The sequence below is a fragment of the Syngnathus typhle genome, linkage group LG8 (assembly GCF_033458585.1).
Source record: "Syngnathus typhle isolate RoL2023-S1 ecotype Sweden linkage group LG8, RoL_Styp_1.0, whole genome shotgun sequence".
In the NCBI taxonomy this organism is placed as follows: Eukaryota; Metazoa; Chordata; class Actinopteri; order Syngnathiformes; family Syngnathidae; genus Syngnathus; species Syngnathus typhle.
The window spans coordinates 10,712,171-10,735,013 of NC_083745.1; the positions used below are offsets into that span (position 1 = coordinate 10,712,171).

At 40.3% G+C, this 22,843-nt stretch overlaps 1 protein-coding gene and 1 long non-coding RNA gene across 23 annotated transcripts; both read left to right on the top strand.

Moving 5' to 3' along the window:
• Window positions 1–664: 664 nt before the first annotated feature.
• LOC133158326 (uncharacterized) lies at window positions 665–5,312 on the top strand. 2 transcript variants are annotated; one of them, XR_009715195.1, is made up of 4 exons: window positions 665–1,146; window positions 1,916–2,070; window positions 3,130–3,257; window positions 4,358–5,312. It is a non-coding gene; the product is annotated as an uncharacterized LOC133158326 (long non-coding RNA). The 2 variants fall into 2 exon arrangements; XR_009715196.1 differs by having other exon boundaries at window positions 665–2,070.
• A 1,586-nt stretch (window positions 5,313–6,898) lies between these two features.
• lrrfip2 (leucine rich repeat (in FLII) interacting protein 2) lies at window positions 6,899–22,338 on the top strand. Of its 21 annotated transcripts, XM_061284916.1 has the most exons (27): window positions 6,899–7,103; window positions 8,149–8,313; window positions 11,376–11,462; window positions 12,278–12,340; window positions 12,844–12,900; window positions 13,003–13,041; window positions 13,171–13,242; window positions 13,585–13,632; window positions 13,728–13,796; window positions 14,274–14,366; window positions 14,681–14,740; window positions 15,465–15,518; window positions 15,641–15,697; window positions 15,982–16,053; window positions 16,223–16,336; window positions 16,688–16,729; window positions 17,186–17,317; window positions 17,750–17,821; window positions 18,353–18,523; window positions 18,610–18,702; window positions 19,011–19,103; window positions 19,636–19,737; window positions 20,374–20,506; window positions 20,615–20,785; window positions 20,865–20,944; window positions 21,020–21,124; window positions 21,622–22,338. In XM_061284916.1, the coding sequence occupies exons 2-27, from the start codon at window positions 8,224–8,226 to the stop codon at window positions 21,730–21,732; spliced, it is 2,280 nt and encodes a 759-aa protein (XP_061140900.1). In that variant the 5' UTR covers window positions 6,899–7,103; window positions 8,149–8,223; the 3' UTR covers window positions 21,733–22,338. The 21 variants fall into 21 exon arrangements, with proteins under 21 accessions (XP_061140900.1, XP_061140894.1, XP_061140893.1 ...); XM_061284910.1 differs by having other exon boundaries at window positions 6,899–7,208; window positions 13,003–13,242; XM_061284909.1 differs by having other exon boundaries at window positions 13,003–13,242.
• Window positions 22,339–22,843: the final 505 nt, after the last annotated feature.

Below are 22,843 nucleotides of genomic sequence, written 5' to 3' on the forward strand. Positions count from 1 at the left end.
AAAGGATGAGGAAATAGAAGCAGCCTATACCCATTTGACACATTTCATTTTCTGCTTGCCATAGAAAATCTCAGTTCTGACTTGTGTTGTTTCATACATGCGTGAAGGGAACATTGAAATATTGGCTTATATCATAGGTGGCTTAGCCTCATGTCATTTTCTACAGCACAGCAACAGTTCAGTTTGGTGCAGCCGTTTTCCCACTTCAAATAAGAACCACACCAAATAGAACCCACCCAGAAGACGACACGATCAAAAAACAACAACGGAGGAGTACAGGGAGCTGCTAAAGCCTTTTTTTAGCAAGTTTGACATATATTGGTCAAATGCAAAGTGGAGACTGCGGAGTGCTGCTTGGCGCTTTGGCTCGGATGTGGTATCCAGATGACCTTTGCTTTGGTCCGTGTAGAGGGGGGTCATCAGGCTAGGGGAGGTGGGGTCTATGGTCATGCAAAACAAATGCCAAAGCATATCCTGTGTCAAAACCCAGGGTGCTGTTCCTGCAGCCTTATCTACCGCCTTACGATAGAACACAGAGATTAGAGTATTTACATTTGGTTTACTTTTTTATCCAGACATTCTTTTACAAGCGTCAAACAAATGTCAAATCTCTACAGTGTCAGACAGCCTAGGAGATAACGTTACACCCTCTTGCACAGGAGGGCACAGCTTGGACATATCTCAGTGTGTCTCCAGCTAACAAACAGGCCGACTCTCCGGGAGATCCCCCATGTGTTGTCATGGCAGTCCTCCAAACACAGTAGGGATGCATTTAGGGGCTTTGTATTTCCTGTGTTTACCAAGCGTCTTGGGCAATCCCGCAGTGAGGCAGGCGCAGGATGCCTTCTCCACAATGGCAGCAGTGAAGTCGTTGGATCCTTCACGGAGGAACGGCACACACACAAGCAGAGGAGGGAAGCTAATCCCGGATGACAATAGTGTGCAAGGCCTGAGCTGTTATGTCACATTTCCGTGGTGCTGACTAGAATGCTAATAACAGACTCCACACTCAACTTTCCCACTCATCACGTCTTAACTAAGCAGAACTCAGCTCTTGGTGCAATGCTACGCGGAGATCTTTGTGGGCCATAAGTGGATTTGTCAAGCAGGAAACCGGGGTGTATTTAAAGAAGGATCTAAGTAAAGGTCAGAGGAGCTCATCTGTTTTTAGCTTGACATCAGCTAATATAGTTCAACACGATTTGGGTTGGAGCTGTAAGTGGCTTTTCCAGGTGTGAGCTCATTGTATGAGACATTGTTCCTATTCACTAAGCACGCAATAAGCACCGGTAATGGACTACTGTAAAGCCTTAAAACCTCTACAATTGTGGTAGCAGGGGACAAACTGTCATCAGTTTGCATCTGTCTTTGTTAAGATCGGCTCAATTATGCGCTAATGTATTCTGCTGTTTAGCATAATGAAAGGCCAATGAAATGCTCTTTACTGTGAGGTCCCATCCAAGACAATAAGTGTGTTTGTAGCTGTCACTCGAGAGGAAATAGTGTCTCTTTGGATGCTACAAAATTTGATTGATTTTGTTTCATGGTTTGAATTCATTTGTTTTATTCGTTTGTTAATTGGTTGCAGGTTTTGTGTGCTATGTATTAAAACTAATAATAACAATATAGATTCAAATTGATTGAGGGCCACCTCATAAAATAAAAAATCTGTCCATACATTTTCTCAATCATAGTTCTGCGGGCAGTCAATCAGACTTTTTTGCTAATTTGGTAAAAAAAACAAAAACATAACGGTTAAAACAAGCATTTGATCGACAAGTTAAAAAACGGAAGGGCCAACATTTTGTTTCATGAAGTGCAAAAGATTCATGAACCAAAGAGTAGGTCAGGTTGCATTGTTGTCAGCTGACTTGTACTTCACAACACATTCCTAGTGTTCTTCCATTTCTCATAGCAAAAGTGACATTGCAACCCCCTGCAGAGTGGCGTCCTTCATCCCTCAGTGAGTCTGCTGTCTAATGAGGGGCTTAGAGCCATTACTTCATTGCCAAGTGCTTTGGCTTTACCTCCAAGTTATACAGCCTATCTGCACTTGCCTCCTTCTTTAAGGTAAGTGCAAGTAAAGACATATTGATATTCAGGATGAAACGATTTGAACACATTGGAATTCCTTGAAGGCATTTCTTTTTCTCTTTTTCACTGAAACATGTTTCAAATAGGATCAGATTTCATTTTGAAATGTATGTTTGCAAAGGTTTTGTTTATAATTAGGTTAAATGTATTGCTGTGGTTGTTGTTTTGTGGATGTCTCTTTAATAAAAAAAATAATAATTTGGTCTTTTCTTTATATGTAATATGCAATAAAAGCCCAATTATAAAATAAGACAGGTATATGATATCATAACTGCATGTAAAATATTTGTAACAACTAACCCATGTCAAAATCGGCAAAGAATAGGACAAAACTTTATTGAAGCCAAACACAGTTTACTCTGTACAAGTGAATGGAATAATTGAATATAATATTAATAGTCAATAATTCCTGTATTGCTGCATTGATTAGAAAACAAACAATAAATCTACAGTAATTTGAATAATTGTTTATTTTCAAATCAACAAAAATAGTAAATAGAAGTAATTATAGATCGAATTCTAATCATATTGCAACTAAGTACAAGTTATCATCATCATATAATTGCATTCACTGTGTGTCAAAACAAAAACAAATTTTAAGTTATATAGAGTACAGCTAAATAATCATGTGAAGATTATTGTGCTATTTTAAGCAGCCAGTGCCAAATCAAAGTCCTCTTCTCACACAAACGTAACATGTCTGAAATGAGTTTTGGTGTGGGTCTTCTACCTCTTGCTGTGATGTGCTTTTTTCATGTAACACCCTTTTACCAAATGTCAACTGGCAAATAAAGCAGAGCCCACACCCGGAGACGACCCTGATTAACCAACCAGTTCTCTTTAGACAGGGTGGGAGGCAAGAACATGCTAAATGTGGGTAAATAAAGAATTATAGTCCTTTAAACGGCTGAAAGCTCACATGGTGGTAATCATTTAAAACCCTTGCAAATACACAAATACACAAGGTAAAGCCACAGCCACTAACTGAATGACAGTTGTCTTATTTATGGTTTGCTTTTTACACACAATCTCTAGATGCTTGGAATATCACCCATTATAATATGAAAGAAGAAAAACAAACTGAGGAAATATGCTCACAAATCATCTACAGCACAAAAGCTCCTCATCTCTGACAAGATAAGGTTGCTCATGACAAACATCTGGTAAGTAGACAACATTCCTTTCTTGGCTTTTGAACCTTCTTTTTGCTGGGAGGCTTTTCTATTGCTTCAAGAGGACAATTGTTCTGGTCTTCACAATGTCTCAAGTATGTACTCGCCTATTAAATGTTAGGTGCACACTTATGTTAACCCTCCTTGTCATCCGCAAGCAACTTCCCATGGCCTACTATATAGGGAAGGAATGATACCTTGCTCAAAGGCAACTCAGATATTGGGGGAGGTCATATCAGAGGTCACAGGTCATATTATTCTTACCTTCATAAATGTGCAACTGACTAAAATTTTCATTGCACTAATTCCTGCTTTAATTCCGCTGCTTGAGGAACAATCCCTCAATTATATCTACTTGAAATGTTGCTATCAAAAAGCCAGTCACTCGGTTCGACCCCACAGGCGCAGTGCAAGCATCGGAAACATCAAAAGGCATTGTTTATTCTTAGTCTATGGGCCTCTTGCTTTGCCTATTGTTTTCATTACTTGTTTTTTCAGTGGTTAATAAAGCTTTTCCAAAATATTTGTTGTTTTATTTTTGATTCATGTCAAACAGCTATTACTATTCAATGTAGTCAAATAAAAACAGAGATACAAGTGAAGTGTCACTTATTGCGAGTTTCAGGGACATGTAACAGTTTCCCACGGAAATGAAGATCTGTGCATTACTCTTCTTAACTGGATGTTATTCTATAATTATGTGGTATGAAATTGTAATGCTTAAATTATACAGTATGTCGTAAAATGAAAATTCCCCATGCTTCAACCCACTAAATGCACGATTAGTTCTTTCGCTCTTTGCTTAAATTCAACAATCCGTCTTCTATACCGCTTATCTTTATTCGAGTTGCAGGTGTTGCGGAGCCTCCCAACTCTAAACCCTGAGCTGGTCATCATTAATGATTTGATCATCAATGAATTGATAATGAGTTTTTTTCTTTAAATAACCCATGAGACACATGCTCCCGTTGGGCTTAGTCATCTCTGCTCTAAACAAGACTGGCAAGCTACTTTTAACAAGCCAACCAGGATCACCAGCTCGCAACAATGTATGTCTGTTGGTTGTTTACAGAATCTAATTTGGGTTCCAGGTACTGGCCATGCTGTCTACACTGAATCACCACCATCAGAGTGCACGTGCACACTTTTAGGACACTACCCTCCCCCCGCACATTCACCCCATGTTATGTTCCTGGAAGCTTGGAAAGAAGTAATCAATGAGTCATGTGTCCTGATAACAACCAACTCCCCATGGGGCATCTTCAAAGGGCTCCTGAGGAGATGGAGAGAGAAAGAGGCATTGCTCTCCATGGGGTAATTACAAGTTGGAGCTCAATGGTTTCTTCTCCTTTTCAGAAGAGAGCTTAAAGACAGTCCTGTAAACAATTCAACGAGTCCTGTTAGTGCAGCAGGAGGTGTCTTCAACCACTGTGCTCCAACTGGTGATGTCATGGACACAAATTCAAACTGTACTCCACTGTGTTCAGGTGCAATGGTTACTCGGTAAAAATATTATACAACAGCTGAAAAGTCAGGAGACACACATGGAGACAATTTCATGTTTGGTGCAGCTGAGTACACGGCTCTCTGTCCCGTGACAACCAGCCAAGTGTTTGGGTGCTTCTCAGTTAAATGGGTAATAAACTAGACAAACACAACAGCGAACAAACCTGTCTGGCAGTCTTAAAGCATTTTGTTTGTCTGCCCTGCTTGGAACAAGTGGTCATCCAATCATGGAACTCATTTATTTTATAAGACACATTAAATCACATTGAAAAGAAAATTTGTCATTTTTTTTAGATGAAGAAATTGACATTGCAGCAGCTGCACAAAAGAATCCGAGAGTGTTGCATTTCTGTGTTTTCAGGTGAAACATGATCACAATATCCATGAAAGTTAGATAGTCAACGCTTGAGAGAGTGTGACCAAATTGAGACTGTATGGTTAAGGATGATATGACTCCCATGAGCCTTGTCAGCAAAGCAGTATAAAAACCAGTCATTAGCTCCATTTAATGAGACAGTGCAATAAAGAAATGTGTGTGCACTCAGCCTCTGGGTGATTGTGTCAATGAAAAATTCTTCAAAAACAAAGCTTTTTTCTGCTGTGTTTGCAAGGCAAAGCGAAAGCGTGTTTGCATTGTATTTGAAAGGTGCATTACTAATTTTGTATTATTGTGTCATGCAATTATGGACAACTTGATATGTTTAGGTTGTTGCATAATGTAGTTGAGGCAAACTTGAGATTTTTTTTCGTGTCTTTCAAACATCACGCTTTGTTATTGAAATAAATTTTGAACTTTTATAAGCACCTTTAAACGTGTATTGTTATTATGAATACTATTCTTATAAATAAGGCCACCAATATACTGCATTAGAAATAAAATTACAGTGTGCTGCAGTGATGTTATAGTGGCATATAGTAATTTGTTTGATTTATATTTTTGGGTGCAAAACTGAGCATCGTTTTACACAGTGAAGGTATAATTGCAGACGAGCATCTATCTGACTTTGCTGGTTAGCGTCTAATGAAGTCATCCGCGAGAGCACAAAGAAATTGACGCTCCTATAAGTCTTAGGAAATGATCAGCTACTACCCCCTTGTGGCTATAAACAGACCGTGCAATTTAGAAAGGGGGCTTAATTTATTTGGATGTTTGGTTAAATCCATCCATTCATCCATCCATTCATCATCTGTACTGTACTGGAGCCTACCCCAGCAGTCATCAGGCAGTAGGCGGGCGACCCCCTCAACCGGGTTGCCAGTCAATCGCAGGGCACACAGAGACAAACAACCATTCACACCCACACCTATGGGCAATTTGGAGTGCTCAATCGGCCTACCGGGCATGTTTTTGTTTTGGCGATGTGGGAGGAAAGAGTTCCCGGGAAAACCCCACAGGAGGCCTGGAGGTGAAATCAAACTCATAACCTCTGAACTCTAGGCAGACGTGCTAACCGTGCCGGCCGGTTAAATATCCATCCGTCCATTATCTGTACTGCCTGTCCCCATGGGAGTCGCGGGCATGCTGGAGCCTATCCCAGCAGTCATCGGGCAGTAGGTGGGGGACATCCTGAACTGGTTGCTAGTCAATCACGGGGTTACTAATGGGCAATTTGGGCTGCTCATTGGGCCTACCAAGCATGTTTTGGGGATGTGGGCGAAAACCCATGCGGGCACGGGGGGAACATGCAAACTCCACACAGGGAGGGCCGGAGGAGGAACCGAGCCTGCACCCGCCGAACTATAAGGCGGACGTGTTAACCAGTGCATCACCGTGCCGCCATTCTGGCTTAATGTATTTATAAATAAATAAACAAACACATTTTTTGAAAATTTTAAAATCCATCAATTTTCTCCAACGCTTGTCCCCACCCTAACCCTAACCCATTGAACCTTAACACAGTCAATTGCAGTAATAAAATCCACAAAATTTGATTCAATTACTCTCTACAAAAAAAAATGTCAAAGATCTGTTAAAACAGAAGTCCCAGATGCCTGGCTTGTGCTAAATGCTTTTGTAAGCGGTTTAGATGCTGGCGTTGTCTCGTCATGTGACAACTTGTTCACTGTGTCTAGAAACAATTGCCGACGTAATATGAAATCATTGAACGCATCATCACGCCCTAATTTTCCCAACATCCGGGAACTTTAGAACTAACCAGTGTGGGAGACTGGTGAGGAGGGCAGCGGTGGAAAGTGGAAAGATGACAGCTGTCAGTGGGGACAAAAACACTTCGAAATTCTGAAGAGAGGACTAATGTAGGACCATTAAACTCCCGAGGGTGGAGGATAACATCTTTGCTGTGTCGCAGGTTATTTTTAGACGTCGAGAAGGTAACTTGGCTTTATTTGAGTGGGAAATATGAGTGGAAGAGCTCTCCCCGTTTTCGCTGTCTACTGAGAGAATGGACGGCTAGCTTCACTGTTTAGCAAGCTAACGTAAGATGAGTCAGTCTGATCGACTTCAACCTATTTCATTGGGTTGCTAGTGATATCAAAAATATATTTGTGCAAAAGTTGCGTTTTTTCCCGGGGTCAGTAAAAATTATGTTCAAACTTGTCAGGCCAATAGTTGATGGCTATTTGAGGACAAATGCTAGTTAGCTAGCTTTAGCAGTGTGCTGACAAGCGTAACATTTTCCTTTGCGTTTCCGAGATAACTCTCAATTACAGGACATTTAAACAGATTTGTCAAATTCCATATTTCCAAAACGATAGTGATCAAATACTGTTAGTAGTGTATTTTGGGTGGGCTAGTGGGTGGAAAACTTGTGGAGTTCGGTGACGTTAGCAATTTGAATTTGGTTAACGTTGGTGGTCATAAATTACTAGACAATGAATTTATTCGTGACGATTGTGTTTGTAAGTGTTGATCTAACATCAGTCATTTATTATAAGGAAAACAAGAACAACTGAAATGCGGTCAGAATGGTTTCAATGTCCTTACGGCGGTTTTCTTTCTTTTGTCTGTACCAGCTAGTCAAGGTGCTGTTCCTTTTGTAAATAAAATCTGGCAACCGTCTAACGGTACGAATTAGTCACACGTCACTTTGTCGATGATGAGGAATGTTATGTCGTCAAACCATTCAAACACATTATGCACCTCCAGTTCAAACCAGACTATTGTAGTCTTGTAATTTTTAATATCAGTCATGCTCAAATTCTATGCTTGTCAGCTTCCAAGCTGGTTCATGTCATGCACAACTGTTTACCCTGTTGCAGACATGAGTGATGTGTTTTTGCTGGAATAGAAGTTAGAGATAGGGAGTCTGTTACGGTCATCCACATGGAGACTTTAAAAACATGCAGCAATATCAGGAAGTGCGGTTGTGTTGTATTTGCTGACCAGATAAAAATTTGGCCCCTGTTTTCTCACTAGGTTTTTACAACAGTTGAATTCAAGCCATTTAGTCTTGCGCGTCTCCGGAGAAGCTGCTACACTTGGTGGGACAACATGGGGACCCAAGGCACTGGTAGGAAGCGTGCCCCGCTAAAAGATCGCTTCTCTGCAGAGGATGAAGCCTTGAGCAGTATTGCACGAGAGGTAAGTCTTTAAATAGTGAAAAAAAAAATACATGATTTTTGTTTTCAGTAATAGAATTGAGTTTGTTTTCAGCACTTGTTGTTTCGTGTCTGTTTATAAATGTTCCATTCATACGTGGTTCATAGATGATTTATTACGCAATCTAAAATGTAGGCGCTGTTTGAAGCCTTTATCAGCACTTTATCAAAAGCTTTGTACATTGATCTGTGCCTATTCAAAAGCAGTTTAATTGAAATCCATGCTCTGTGATGTTGTCAGTTTATAACAATAGCAACTAATTTTCGGAGCGATGGTCGACTTCCTATCAGATGTAATACTGAGTATGTAACACAAATGCCAATATACATTTTAAAGTTATTTTATTCACGCATTAAGCGTCAAATGTTAGTTACTGGCTTAAAATGTAGTGGTCATCTACGTTAATCCCACTAGTATGTTGATATTCAGGTTGTGCTAGGGGCAGCTGGTTTCGCTGCACCATGTTTTTGTCTGAGGGAAACTACCTGTCTTGTAACAACTTGTCTGTGTATTACTTGACTTTGTTCTGCTGCAGGGCTGCCATTCTTTGGTTCTTTTTTTTTTTCCATCCCCCAGAATGCTGTTGTTACTGTACTAATGTGGAAGGACAACATATAATGGAACAACAAATGTTTTCCTATCACAACTTGGCTAAATATCTCTTTCTTTGCTCATAATTTGTCAATTGTTTCATACCTTTACACAAATATTTTTTAATGACTCATTTTAAGAATGACTCCTGTCTAAAGGCTGTCCGTCTAGGCTCTCATTCTTGAGCCCTCAGCACAAGGCTCCATTTGCTTTCTTTACAGTCATGGAGGCCTGTCATAGAAACATGAGTCATCTGACCCACCCGACCAGCTTCTAAATTTGAATCTCTTTGCAACAAAACAGTGATTAGATTGACTGTGTGGGGGGTTCAGGACGTCATTACGCAACCTGTTGAACATTGGCTTTATAAAGCAGCATCTGCCTTGTGTTTTAGATTTTTTCTTACTTGGCACGAATCCCCTCATTAATTTTAACTAATATTTTATCATTCATAATATTGTCACCTTTCCTCGTCACTGGAGTACATTCTTCTTACGATTGGTCATTGACTAGCAATATTTAAATTCTGCACATATGCATTGTTTGTCCAGGAAGTGTGCTTCGTGTTGTGGTGATCCACAAGGAAGAGGCACTCACTGGACACTTGAGAGGGGACAGAGTTGACATGTTTTAGGTTTAAATGGATGAAAGACATAAGGGTTGAACTAGTGTAAATAGTCAGTTTTGTGTGGCGTAAAACATGACTTGCCTTTGTCACCTCATCTCGTCATTTACTGTATCTTCCCCCGCCAATAGTGCTTTAGGAAAATATTAACCATTCTTGAACCTTGACCTTTTGCCACATTTCAGGTTTCAAACTTTCACCCATCTATTTTCTGAACTGCATTTCCTCACAAGGGTCAAGGGAACTTTCAAACAAGAATCTAGAATTTTCTTTTGTGTGTGTCGGTTGGAGTTTGTGTGAAGAATCAACACCAATTGGGATACAATCATGAAGTGAAATCAAATTGATAAACTATTTAGATTTTTTTGTCTTACAAATAAACTGAAAAATAGGGTATGCAAAATTCTGAACCCCCCTTTTTCTGCCAACTGACTGAAGTTACCCAATGATTTCTGAATAATCCAACGTTGCCCTAAAAGACTGATAAATCCAGGATGAGCCTACACTGTTGGTCTCAGAGAAAAGAATATTGGGGAGCAAACACAATCACAAATCGAAATTCAGGGCAATTCTGGAAGAAAACCTGTTAGTCTGCAAAGACCTGAGACTGGGATGGAGATTTATCTTCCTATGATCCTCATCTTAAAGCAAAAAGTGATGATTAAAAAACGAACATGTTTAAAATGTGTTAAATGGCCAAATTAAAGTCCTGACCTGAATCCAACTGAGAATCTGTGGAAAGATCTGACAACTGCTGTTTACAAAGGGGTCTCAATGTAATTTACTTGAGCTGCTGTTTTGCATGGGAGAATTTGAGCTCTCGATGTACAAAACTGGAAAGGGTTACACAAGTGCCTCAGATTGTAAATGGTGAATGTTGAGCACTACTCATACTAGGAGTTGTCATCCAGTAAAGATAATGCAAAGATGAGGTAAAGGACAATCCAAGGCATGCTGACTAAAGAGCTGTGGAAATCTTTGGCACATACTAACATTTCTGTTGACTCGTAAATATTAAACCAGAATGGATGTACAGTATTTGGAGGAAGCCACTGCTGAACAAAAAAAACATCCTGCAGGTTTTAAGTTGGAAGAGCACCAGGTAGTTGACAGCACTACTGGCATTCTATTGTGTGGACAGACAAAACAAGATTTGATTTATTTCAAAGGAAAACACAGTCCTATGCATGGAGGCAAAAAAGGTACACCAAAGAAACACTTCAGATACCCTATAAAAGTCTACCGACATAGTTTTAAAGTTAAAAAAAATATATATATATTTATGAACTACACCGTTGAGTTGACAGTTGAACTTGTGTTCCGATGAATGAACCAGTCCCATGACATGTTTGTTAGCGAGCTGAGGCTATATATAAACAGAGGCAGACCTCTGCTGTGGCTCTGCAGAGCAGCTCATCCGACAGACAGCTCAACAGGTGCAAAGCATAGGGCCAGCCTTCTCATTGGGATCTTCCTATTACTTCCATCTTTACATTGCACAAAGCATACTATAGGCAACACCCAACAAATGCAAAACATTAGTTATCAGCCATAATGCTGCTGAAGTTGAACAAAGATTATTTTATGTAGACCCATTCTGTATAGTAGGTATCAGGCTCCGTGTTGATTTTATAAAATGGAAACCCAAATAACCCTTACTGACTTCTCTTGTACGGACATTGTAGATTAGAAATTACCCTCCCTGTGTCTGCATTGAAATAATGAAACACAAGAAAGGGAAGGTTTATTTATCTATCTGGCTTCCAATGTGTGTTGAAATCTATGCTGACTGCAATTATTGAGTGGCTAACAATGTTTTGTCCTACAGGCAGAGGCCAGGCTTGCAGCAAAGAGAGCAGCACGGGCGGAAGCCAGGGATATTCGGATGAGGGAACTTGAGCGTCAGCAGAAAGAGGTATACATTTATACGATACTATTTTATGAACAAAATGTACATCGCTGACCAACGTTGTCCGTGAGAATTATTCAACCTTAAAGGTCCCCTACAGTATTTGAATAGGAGGTCCTCAGATTAGAACAGAACCCATTCAGGGAAACCAGTTAGCAACAGCTTTGTTCAAATTTAGAATCCTTCGCAAGCAAATAGTGCCAATTGAATTACATCAGTTAAGATTTAATGAATCCGTTGTTGGCTGAAACTCCTACCATGATAAAAGCTTACTGATCATTTTCTTTGGGTTCCCTATAGGTAAGTCATACTTATTGTAATGATTTAACTCTAAGATTTTTCAGTAGGATTTTAACATTAACTGAGATAAAAGAAAAATAATTAAAAATGGCAAATTTTACGCACCCTTCTTATTCATATTTATTGTGCCTTTTTGCTTTTCGCTGAGTGGAGTTGCACTTGCTTCTATTAAATACTGTCTTAGAAATGAGTGAAATCTATGTTGAATGCTTATCTAATATAGCTTTGGTTGAGCTACTTCGTGCAGTGTCACATTGCAACAGTGTCTAAATGATGCCCACTGTATCTTGTGTTCACTTGGCTCTGAATATAATTACCATCTCATGCAGAATACTTGTTTGGCTTTGAGGCTCAAAATGTTTTTTACCAAAAAAAAAAAAAATGAACATGCAAAGAAAAACCTGCTGCACAAATACCAACATTTCTATTCTTGTAGTAGTTGCTGGCCACGTTTGACATTTCAGCAGTTTTGGGTGATGTATGATTGTATGTTTTTCCTGGCACTTCCTTCCTCTGTCCAGCTTTCTTACCGCTCATCTAGCAGCAGTAGCAGCAGAAAATGGGGTCAGATCCACCAGTGGATGGTAGGCGAGTGGGGGGTGTTGTAGACCACTAACGTAGCCCGTTGTGTGCGATTAAGTTCCAGTCAGTTTTCACCCTTTACTCATGAGTTACTGGCCATAATGAACCTCCCTCCAGAAATGGCACTCAGCTTGACTTTATTAATGGTGGGTGCTTGCAATTTAGTTTGAACACAATGGGATTTTTTTCAGATTTCACTTATTGTCAGTTAATTGATTTGCATGTTAAAAAACTGTTTTGCATGGTATTAGTCTAGCTGTTACAATAAAGGAGCAGGAGATTAATGAGAATGTGTTTTGGAATTTTTGAATGTTAGATTAATTACACCACTTTTGTATCGATGCACTTTTCTGAAAGACAGGTATGAGTGATCTCCATTTGGTGATGAACAGGATGATTGTTTGCATGGTTTGGGCTTTCCATAGCAACGTGTTGGCCTCATCTAACCCTGTAATTGAGCCTCTTGTACTCTCTAATTCTTACCAACTTTCTTTTTTGACTTCAGGCTGACTCGGAAAAAGCTAGAGCCAGTAGTAGTAGTAGATCAAGCAGCCGTCATCGGGTGTGTATATTTCCCTCCTACTTTCCTACTTCCTTTTTCCTTCTTTCATTTCCTTTTATCCCTCTGTCTTTTTTTCGTTGTCGTTTGTTTCAACATCAACAGGGCCTGGATAATGATGTCATGTCTGTCCGCAGCTACAGAGTGCGTACTTTACTAACGCTTAAAAATCAACACTTGCCAAAAACAGTATTGCTAGGAAATGGTTTGTTAAATATTTTCTGTTCATGCTCATTGTGGATGTATGACGATGTTTATGTACTACGTTTGAAGTCAACCTCATCAGACATCCGTGACTTGAGCTCTAACAAGAGTCGATCCAGTTCTCGTAGGAAAGACATCTTGGTGCGTTTTGCATGAATGTTTGGTTACCTTTGTGTGGTGCCCAACTGTGTGCTGCCTTGCGACAACTGCCTGCTGATTGCTTTTAAAGTTGGATGTTTTAGCTCAATTCAAATGATGCAGCAGGAAGTGTGGTTTCGAATTAACTAAGATGGTACCTTGATGCATTTCTTTCCTTAAAATACATTACGTACTTCCATAAAGTAAGTAGCTTGTTGTGAAAATTCGTGCTCCAGAGAGAGTTTGCTTGATGGCTTCACTGACCTATACCTAACAAGCATTGGTGAGACTTCTTCACCGTCTATTTAATGTTCAGCCTTTTTTCTCCTTGCTCCTGTTCTCTAGTCTGATGGTGTGACAAATAGCTCCACTCTCAAGAGTTCGCGTTCCACTGTATGTATTTCTTTCTGACACGTGCATATCTGATTCATCATCGATAGCTACTTATTAAGATTGTATGACTTTTTTTTTTTTTCACGGTGAAACAGAGTTCTGTATACAATGATCTACATGGCCATAAAAGGTCTTCATCTAGCTCCTCCAGGAGAGATCTGCTGGTCAGTAGTACTTCACTTTCATTGTATTTGCTTTGACATCGTAACATGGAGTACTGCAAACTTCTGGTGGTTTAACTACTGAATTTGATTTTGACACAATCTACATTGCTTAGTTAAGTGGTGCCTTGATTTACCATGAGCTGCTCGAGCTGTTCACAAGCACCAGTCTGAAGTTTCCGTAATGTGTTGGTTCCTGATTTTAATGCTACTGCATCAAGAGATTGAACTTGGCAGGCGGGCGCAGAGTAATCAATCAATCAATTGAACTTGTTTTAAAAACTAAGTGTACTTTTTGCTCTGGATCCCATCTCATCAGAAGGAATATGATTCCTGAAACTTTATAGAGATAGCACAGTTGCCCATTGAACTCCAAGTGTTGCTTTACACAGTGTAGTGATATAAAATCAGGTTCCATGATTGTGTTTTCTGTTTCTTACTTTTTGTGGGGGATTTTGTACTATGCTGCTGTCCCTCCAGACGGGACTGTACCACGATCAAAGGAAATACACCAGCCTATCGAAGACCAAACCTGAACCTCCTTCTACCCTATCTTCCTATCAGCCACGACGGGTCTGTCTTCCTATCCGACTCTTTTTCCTTTCATACACAGACTCCTGGATGTAAAAGCCTTTGACTACCATTATAGCCTTCACACTGAACTTACACGTCAAAAATTGCTATAGTTTGATGATTTACCGGGCATTGTTGTGTAAAGGTAGAGCTCCGGCAGCATTAAACATTTGCCAGCGCTCTGGCTGCAAGCCTTGGTGAAAGTTTGTAAGTTCCACAAATCGTGTATCCATGTAGGCTACTGCTAATCTTGCTATAAGAATTTCTCCTCATCACATGAACTGACATTCCACTGTCCCCCTGCTCTTTGACAGGCCACCCCCTCCTCTTCCTCTTCCACCATTGGCACAGGGCTGGCACGTAGCTATAGCATGGTCAGTTTCTGTCCGTTGGATGGACCATCTCACTGCATGCGTTTGAGAAGTAGACCTCCCCCTCGCTTGTGGCCATACTGTACATGCTCTAGGATGCCCCCAGGCGGGATGACAGATTGTTTATTTTTAACTCCTGGACAATCTCAGCTCTTGGCAGAGGCCACAAGATTTATGCTTTAGCAAGATTAGAGGTTTGTGTCTGTGTGATCAGGCCTAAAGATTCTATATCAAAGTTTAAGCTACATAGCTGTTGAATCATTTTTGTACACAAAAAAAGCTGCATGACACAAAAACGAAACACCGTATTTATTTTAAATCCATTAATGGATTATTTGGCATATTCATTGTTGTTTGCGCTTGTCATTTGTCCTCCTTATTTTCTATTTGCAGAGATTAGTTCTAACTTCCTACCAAAAATTGTTTAACCTCAATATTCTGATTTGGCGTATCTCCGCCACTACTAACTACAATTTCAACAATATTTCTTCAGCTACATTATTCCTGGAAGAGTTGTTTCATTTTTTTCTGCCATCTATACGTAAGAGTAAGGACAGATTTTGAATCAAGTCAGAGTGTTTGCCAGACAACACTGAAAGGAAATGGCCTCTAATAATGGAATACAGTGAGTGCCTCTACTTACTGCATGAGTCTCTCGAGCCTAACAGCTACACAGCTCTTTATTTTTTTTGCTGAGTCCTGCATTGTTTCCGATGTGTGCCCTCAGGCCTCTATTTATGACGACCCCGTTCTGTACGGCTCAAGTCTGGGTTCAAGAGCAGTAAGTCTTGTTAATGCCAAATGACACCACAACGGCCTACTTTGTGCTTTTGACTTAAGTTCTGTCCCTCATCTTAATCTCATTTTCTGCCACATTTGCCACCGTTATCCCTTTTCACACAGCCCTCTGAATATAGCTGGTACTCCTCTGGAGCCAGTTCCACTCGCAGCAGCCCTGTGGTGAGCACTCTAATCTGCCTGCAATTGCATGATGTTCGCTAACATCACACCCAAGGTGTCCCCTGCTGCCAGGGTTCTAAATTTTAATCATCCATAGCCTCTTACTTAATCTTAAGGATGCTAGCCTTGATGTACGTATGTGAATCAAGGTTTGAGAACATGTCTTTTGAAATTGAAGTGAAATCTTGCATTATCTATCTGATAGTTCCGTCAGCCTACCAAAGTGGGGATCCTCACAGTGTATGTTGTGCTTTGTGTGAATATTTGCGTGCGTCGCCTGTCAGAATTCCTCGGATGATGACACCACGAGCAGCGTGTCTCAAGAACGCTTCAAGAGAGGCCGCAGGGACAGTGCGGTGAGCTTTAGGGACAAGACAGTGCTCCTCCATCTAAAATGGTTTTCACTTGTCATAGATATTCATCTCAACTCTTGCTGTTTTGTTCTCAATACCATATATTGATCTGTTATTTTTTTCCCCGACTTCTTTCTGTCTTCCTCGTTCGTCTTGTGTCTTTCGAAAGTAGTCGTCTGACTTCTCTGACATGAGTGAGTCTGCAGCTGATTATTTCAGCCGCTCCAACAGAAGGGGCAGTATTGTGTCTGATCTGGATGATTTGAGCATTCCAGATCTGGATGCTGTAAGTCACCGAATTCGGTTCTCAGCATTGAGTGATGCAATATATTTTTTATTGCATGGTTTGAAATTAACATTTTCAGATTCATTTCACGGTTTGTGATTTGGCAATTTTATGACTCACTCAGTATATCAAGAAAAAGCCTTCTAGTGGTTCAGCTTTGCACCTGATTAAAAATAAAATCACGATAAATGTTTTAGTGTTAATGCTGTGAACATGCAACACTTGCCTTGATTTACCTGAACTCATTTTGACATTTTTCCAGAGTGAAGAACTGCTTCAAGCATGACTACTAGTTTCTCAATTTACATATTACACCATGTAACATAATGCAATATTTCTCCTTTTTTTCAGCTGGACGAAAAATGTGACAAACAGTATTCAGATTACAGCAGGGTAAGTCTTTTTTCCCCTACAACATTGAGCCTTAAGTACATGTGATGTAATTTTCAGTCGACAGCAAGTCGTCAATTTTAAAGGTGTTAATTGTGCATGGGAAATAATGAAACAAATAATTGTACACCGCAGTTTCAAACCATCACCACAACATTTATTCTCATAATTAATCACACGTTCATTTGATATATTTCAGAATGGGATCTTTCACTAACATGGTGATAGCACAGTCGCAATGATAGGATCTGCTTGATCCTTGAACAATAAATTAAAAGTGAAACCTGAATTTTGTAAACATGCGCACCTTGAGAAATCTCAAGAACCGGTTTGTCAATTTTATCAAACCCTTCCTCAAGCAAGTGACAGCGACAATGCCAGCCGCAGAATCTTTCGACTCTGTTTGATGCTTTGTTGTGTGTTTTATTTTGACTGCTCACCCGTATGTTGTGTTTCCAGCCATCCTCCCGCTGCGCCACCCCGGGCCTCTCAGCAGCAACTTTAGCCTCGCTGGGTGGAACCTCATCGCGACGAGGCAGTGCAGACGCCGGCAGCGTCTATGACCCAGACACTAGTCTGAGCGAACTAAGGGTAAGGCAAACAAACAGCACTTAGCTTGTACTGTCACATAAACAACTGTAGGGGGGCGGAGCTATGAGGGTCGTGGGAGGGGGGGTCATTACACAAACATTGAACTCCAATAAAGCTGTGTAACATTTTATATTTATTTCACTCTATGGTCTATTACTATTTTGTGCCAATGCATCTCTCCAAAGCATTGCTTTTTTTTGTCCTCTCTGCTGTTCCAAATATTTACTTGGCCAGTTTTTCTATGTTTGCACGGGAGGCCGGGATGTGATGTGCGACCTTTAAAGCTATTCCTTATGTGGATGTGCTGATAGTTTGCTTTTAAGAACCGATTGTCATTTAAGACAAGGCAGCACGTGTGCTTTGTAATCTCTCCTTGATCATCCCTACCCGCTTTGGAGCCCAGTTCAACCATTCCCTCCATCTGCTCCACAGGATATCTATGAACTAAAGGACCAGATTCAGGATGTAGAAGGGCGATACATGCAAGGGCTTAAAGAGCTGAAGGTAGAGGGGCTTGAACTCACGGCATGCCTTCTCTTGTCCTCTGGGAGCAGAACAGCGTCACTAACCCCCAGCCTCTCAGAACCCCACTTGTACCCCCCTAACGCCGCGGCTAGGTTGTCGCTATGCTCCCTGTCTGAATTGCAATCAATGAGTTTTCTTTTGCATGATCTTCCCACACTTCCAACACTGTGGCCACAAATAAAGACACGCCAACATTTCTGTGAAAAAAGTAGCAGTGATGTGCTTCACCTGCTGACTGACTGACTGCAGGGATGTTTTGAATTTCTGCCTTTATAATTAACTGACTGAAGTAGAGTTCTTTATCGCTCCCAGTTCATAGAAGTGCTTCTCTTTTAGATGCTTGCTCTGCAAATATACAGATGGCTTTAGAGAAAAAACAAGTACTACCAAGGAGGTGTAGAAGAATTCCTAGGTCACGTAAAATGTTGTTTGAGTTTGGATTTTATAAACACAGGTGAGCAGTGATTCAATCATCTTGCTGTGTCACTAACATGCTCATTTTCATTTTAGGAATCCCTTACCGAGGTGGAGGAGAAGTATAAGAAAGCAATGGTATCGAATGCGCAGCTGGACAATGACAAAGGCAACCTCATCTACCAAGTGGACACATTAAAAGACGTCATAGAAGAGATGGAGGAGCAAATGTCAGAGATGAAACGAGAGCTAGAAGAAAAATCAAAGGTGAAATCGCCAATCAACTTGTTTTGTGTCAATTCATCTGCTGGAATTTGGTTTGGTTTTGATGACTTTTTTTTTTTTTCTTCCAGGAACTAGAAAGGCAAAAGCACACATGTACTGTCCTGCAGCATAAACAGGAAGAGTTGAAAGAGGGAATCCGCCAGAGAGATGAACTTATTGAGGTGCGTTACGCTTGCTCGTCTTCATGTGTGACCCACATTGCTCAATATACGCAAGTGCTCGTTGTTCAGTGCAGGAACTTGATAAGGACTGATTGACACTGGCCTTCCTCTAATTCATGTATATTTACTTTAGTCACTTATCTCCACAATCCTGCGTCTTCCTTAGCGCTGTGGGGGAAAAAAAAAAAAAAGGAAATCCTCACCCTGTTTTAATTATGTCCGTGCATTTTTGCTTCTTCTGGCTTCCATTGACTATTTTCCTACTCTTTTGTATTCTGCATTGCTGTTACTGTTCATCACGTCTCCAGGAGAACCAGCAGTTGCAGGCTAAGTTAGATGCTTTCACCAGAGAGATGTTTGACCTGCAGGAAACAATAAACTGGAAGGACAAAAAGATTGGGGTAGGAGCTCCCACGTAGACCAAGAGGCACAAGATGGTCCGGCTTTTAGGCCATGTGGATCTTTTGGCTCTCATGCATAATGGACCGTTGTGACACAGACAGCCAACTCACAGTTTGTGCATGTCAGAATAACAAGTTGTTTAGTTGTGAACCGAGAAGCTTAGCAGACAAGAAAAAAAAAACAGCTGTTGCATAAAAAACACAATGGCTAGCGTTAAACTTCTGTGGCGTGTTTGTTAGCACAAATGGCTGTTGAAAATGTAATCATCCAGCATGATGTGCACATTTCAGATAAGAACGGTTTGATAGGCCATGAAGTGTTTGTGTTTCCCTCCTTAAGCACTCTTGTCATTCATCCTTTTGTCTTTTCCCACTCAACTTTCTCCTTTGTAACATTCCCACTGTCGGTTTGGCATGCTCAGCGCATGGTGTTGTCCGTGAGGCACCGCAAGCATGTGCTGGTGCATCTCTATCCACTGTCCAACTTCACTGTGTCTTGTCAATTCTTGTCTTCTGTCGTCTGTGTGGCCAGGCCCTAGAGAGGCAGAAAGAGTACTTTGATTGCATTAGGAATGAGAGAGATGAGCTCAGACATGAGCTTGCTGACCTCAAGGGGAAGGCCAAATCAGGAGAGGTAGGTTGTCCTGCAACGTGATGATAAAGATTGAGACGTGGCTTGCTTGTCAATAAGGACTTTGGGTGATGTTAAGTGTAAAAACAAACATAACTTTCAATTATTTTTTTTTATAAGGTTGACTTCAACAGTCTTAAATTAGATGTTTGAAAATTAAGCACTTTACTGCTTTGTATTATTTAGTCCAAGGTCTGTAATTGACAACTAATCGATTACAAATACGGTATTGCTAATCGATTAATCGTTTGGATTTTGATTCAATATTTACCAAGTCTCAGAATTCCAGTTTCTCAACAATAAATGAATGTTTAATATTGATTTCTGTAGTTCACCATGAAAGTGGACGGATCATTTTTGTGTGGAATCCAAAATAAGTGCTTCCTCTCTTAAAAATGTCCCTTTTGTGAAAGTGTATCTAAGTACAGTCCTTAATAAATTACCTTTTGAAGTATTCAACAATTTTACAGAATGAAACGAGCTGTTGTTCCATGGCTTGGTTAGTGATTATTTCTCTTATGGTATCCTCTCCTGTGAAGTTGTAGATACTCACAATGTTGACTGAAGCCAAGAATGATGTTGAGGGCGGCATTAGCGAAGATAAGTGGCTTCATTCCCACTTGTGCTGTTTCTTGACAGACACACGGGCTAGTCATCATCCCAGACGGCACACCAAACGGAGACATCGACCACGAGCCCGCGTCCTCGGGAATCACCGTGGTCTCGCAAGAAGCCGCACAGGTACTGGAATCTGCAGGAGAGGGTCCGCTTGGTAAGTTCGACAAATTGAATTAGATTCTAATGAATTCCAATTCTAATCTTCTAGATTCTGATAAAGCTTCCAAACTGATTGTTGCGCATGTGTCCTTTTCTTTGACAGATGTCAGGCTACGGAAGTTAGCTGAGGAAAAGGATGAGCTGTTGACTCAGATCAGAAAGTTGAAGAATCAATTGGAGGAAGAGCGACAGAAACACTCAAAGGTGGACAGTGTGTACACCGACGGCGAGAAGATGGAGAACGGTACCGACCTTCACTTCATTGAAATGCAGAGTAAGTTGAGCCTTTCTTGATTGCTCTCCACATTTATCAAACTCATCTTCCTTCATTTTAAAACTCTTTTCATCTTCAGGAGATGCCAACAGACAGATCAGTGAATACAAATTCAAACTTTCAAAAGCAGAACAGGAAATGGGTACAATGGAACAAAATGTAAGTACAGATTGCTTGTCAAATACTTTAGAAATGTGAAAATAACCAAATGTTTTCCTCATTTTCTTATTTCAGATAAACAGGCTGGAAGGGCAAGTGTCCAGGTACAAGATGTCCGCAGATAACTCTGAGAAAGTAGAAGATGAACTGAAAGCGGAGAAGCGCAAACTTCAGAGAGAGGTAAATATGAACTGTTTGGTTAAATTTAGGACGTACATTCAGAGGAAGTGTACAACAAGTGACCATAGCTAAAAACGTTTCAGTTAACATGTTACCTTGTCTGGGAAACCAGGATCAAAATTTACTCCCTCCCCGTTGTCATCTTTATTTGTCAGCAAATAAGAAGCAAAGCATTTTTCCTTCAAGCTGTTAGTCAATCCCAGTCAATGTTTACGTACTTTAAAACTGCCACAGATAATTTAACCTTGTATATTTAAACACCAGCAGGTTCAACTAAAACCGTATTATTTCAGTGAATAAAAATCCGATCAATTATTGCTAATATATAATGCAAAAAGCTAGAAATGGGCTCATGATAATTTGCATAGATAATAATGATACCGCACTGTGAAAATCATTGCGGTTTACACGATATAGTAAAATGTCGTAGATTAAATTAGGTTGTTCGTTTAATTGCAAGCATGGTGTGTGTAATCCACAATGTTGTTGCCTGGCAGCTGCGCACATCTTTGGACAAGATCGAAGAGATGGAGATGACCAACAACCACCTCGTAAAGCGGCTGGAAAAGATGAAGGCCAATAGGAATGCTTTCCTCTCCCAGCAGTGAGCCAAAAGCGGCTATGGCATCACCACAGAAGCCCTTAAAATCACACCGCCAACTGCCATGTAGCGCCTGGAGCTGCTCATGCTCTCCAAGCTCTAACACTTCAACATGTGTAGCTCACCCCAAAAAAAACCGCTCAATTCTACAAATGGACAAAATAATGAGGAGCGTTGCATTTCTTTGCAAACCAAACGTTTTGGTTGTTGCCAAGCCTCAAATGTAACAAAATATAACATCAATGGGAGATACATGTGAGAAAATTTCTAGTTTTGTTTTTGTTCTGCAACATTTAATTCACATGATTTTTAAGTTCATTCTTGCTGGGTGCTTGGCTGTTTTTTTTTTTCTTTGTTTTGCCTAAATTGCATGAATGATTATCAGGATGCTTTTAAAAGACTGTCACAGCTGCTCTGGCCCTGCACCTTCCAGCTTCCCTCACACAAGTCAAGTAAGTGCCTTCTCCATCAAACAATAATGATTTGAACTGGTGGTACAATATGTATTTAAAAAGGTGCAGATGGAAAGTATAGCCAGCCAACTGCTGCAGTTTCCTTCACTTTTTTTGTCAAATATTTAAAAGATTTTGTGTGAATAAATGTGTAATTTACAGACTTGTGTTAACCATTTTATTTCAAATACGAGGGGCAAATGCATTCAACAGTCGCACAATCTTTTCACTGTTTCTCTCCGAGTAGTTCAGAAGGGATTTGCTAAGGGTTTAGATATCATTGAAACGCATCCAGTTTCTTTTCCGTTGGTGGAAACTTTGAAGCAGCCCGTGATTTTCCACACTTAAAGTTGCATTACAAATCATGAGCAGAGCATTTATTCCACCATCTCTGCTTATGACTGTTGGGGCGTGGAATGTTCATGTGGTAAAAGTGAAGTGCGGTGATGTTATTTTAAATGTCGTTTACATAACTTAAACGTTGCTCAGAACCACCTTATGGAAAGTTATTCAGAGCGGTGTGAAAAAAGTGATTGATTTCTTTTTCCATGTTTGTCCCGCTTAGATATTTCCCATCATCAAGCAAATTTAGATATTAGTCAAAGACTAGGAAACACAATACTTTTTCATGGCACTGTATTTGATGCTGTGCTCAAGGTCCATGTC

What these genes read in the sequence shown, in the direction of transcription:
- lrrfip2 (XM_061284910.1), top strand. Translation starts at nt 8,224, where the DNA reads ATGGGGACCCAAGGCACTGGTAGGAAGCGTGCCCCGCTAAAAGATCGC. An exon ending in CTCGTAGGAAAGACATCTTG is followed by an intron (nt 13,243 to 13,584) that starts GTGCGTTTTGCA and finishes CCTGTTCTCTAG; the next exon opens with TCTGATGGTGTGACAAATAG. An exon ending in GGAAGGACAAAAAGATTGGG is followed by an intron (nt 19,104 to 19,635) that starts GTAGGAGCTCCC and finishes CTGTGTGGCCAG; the next exon opens with GCCCTAGAGAGGCAGAAAGA.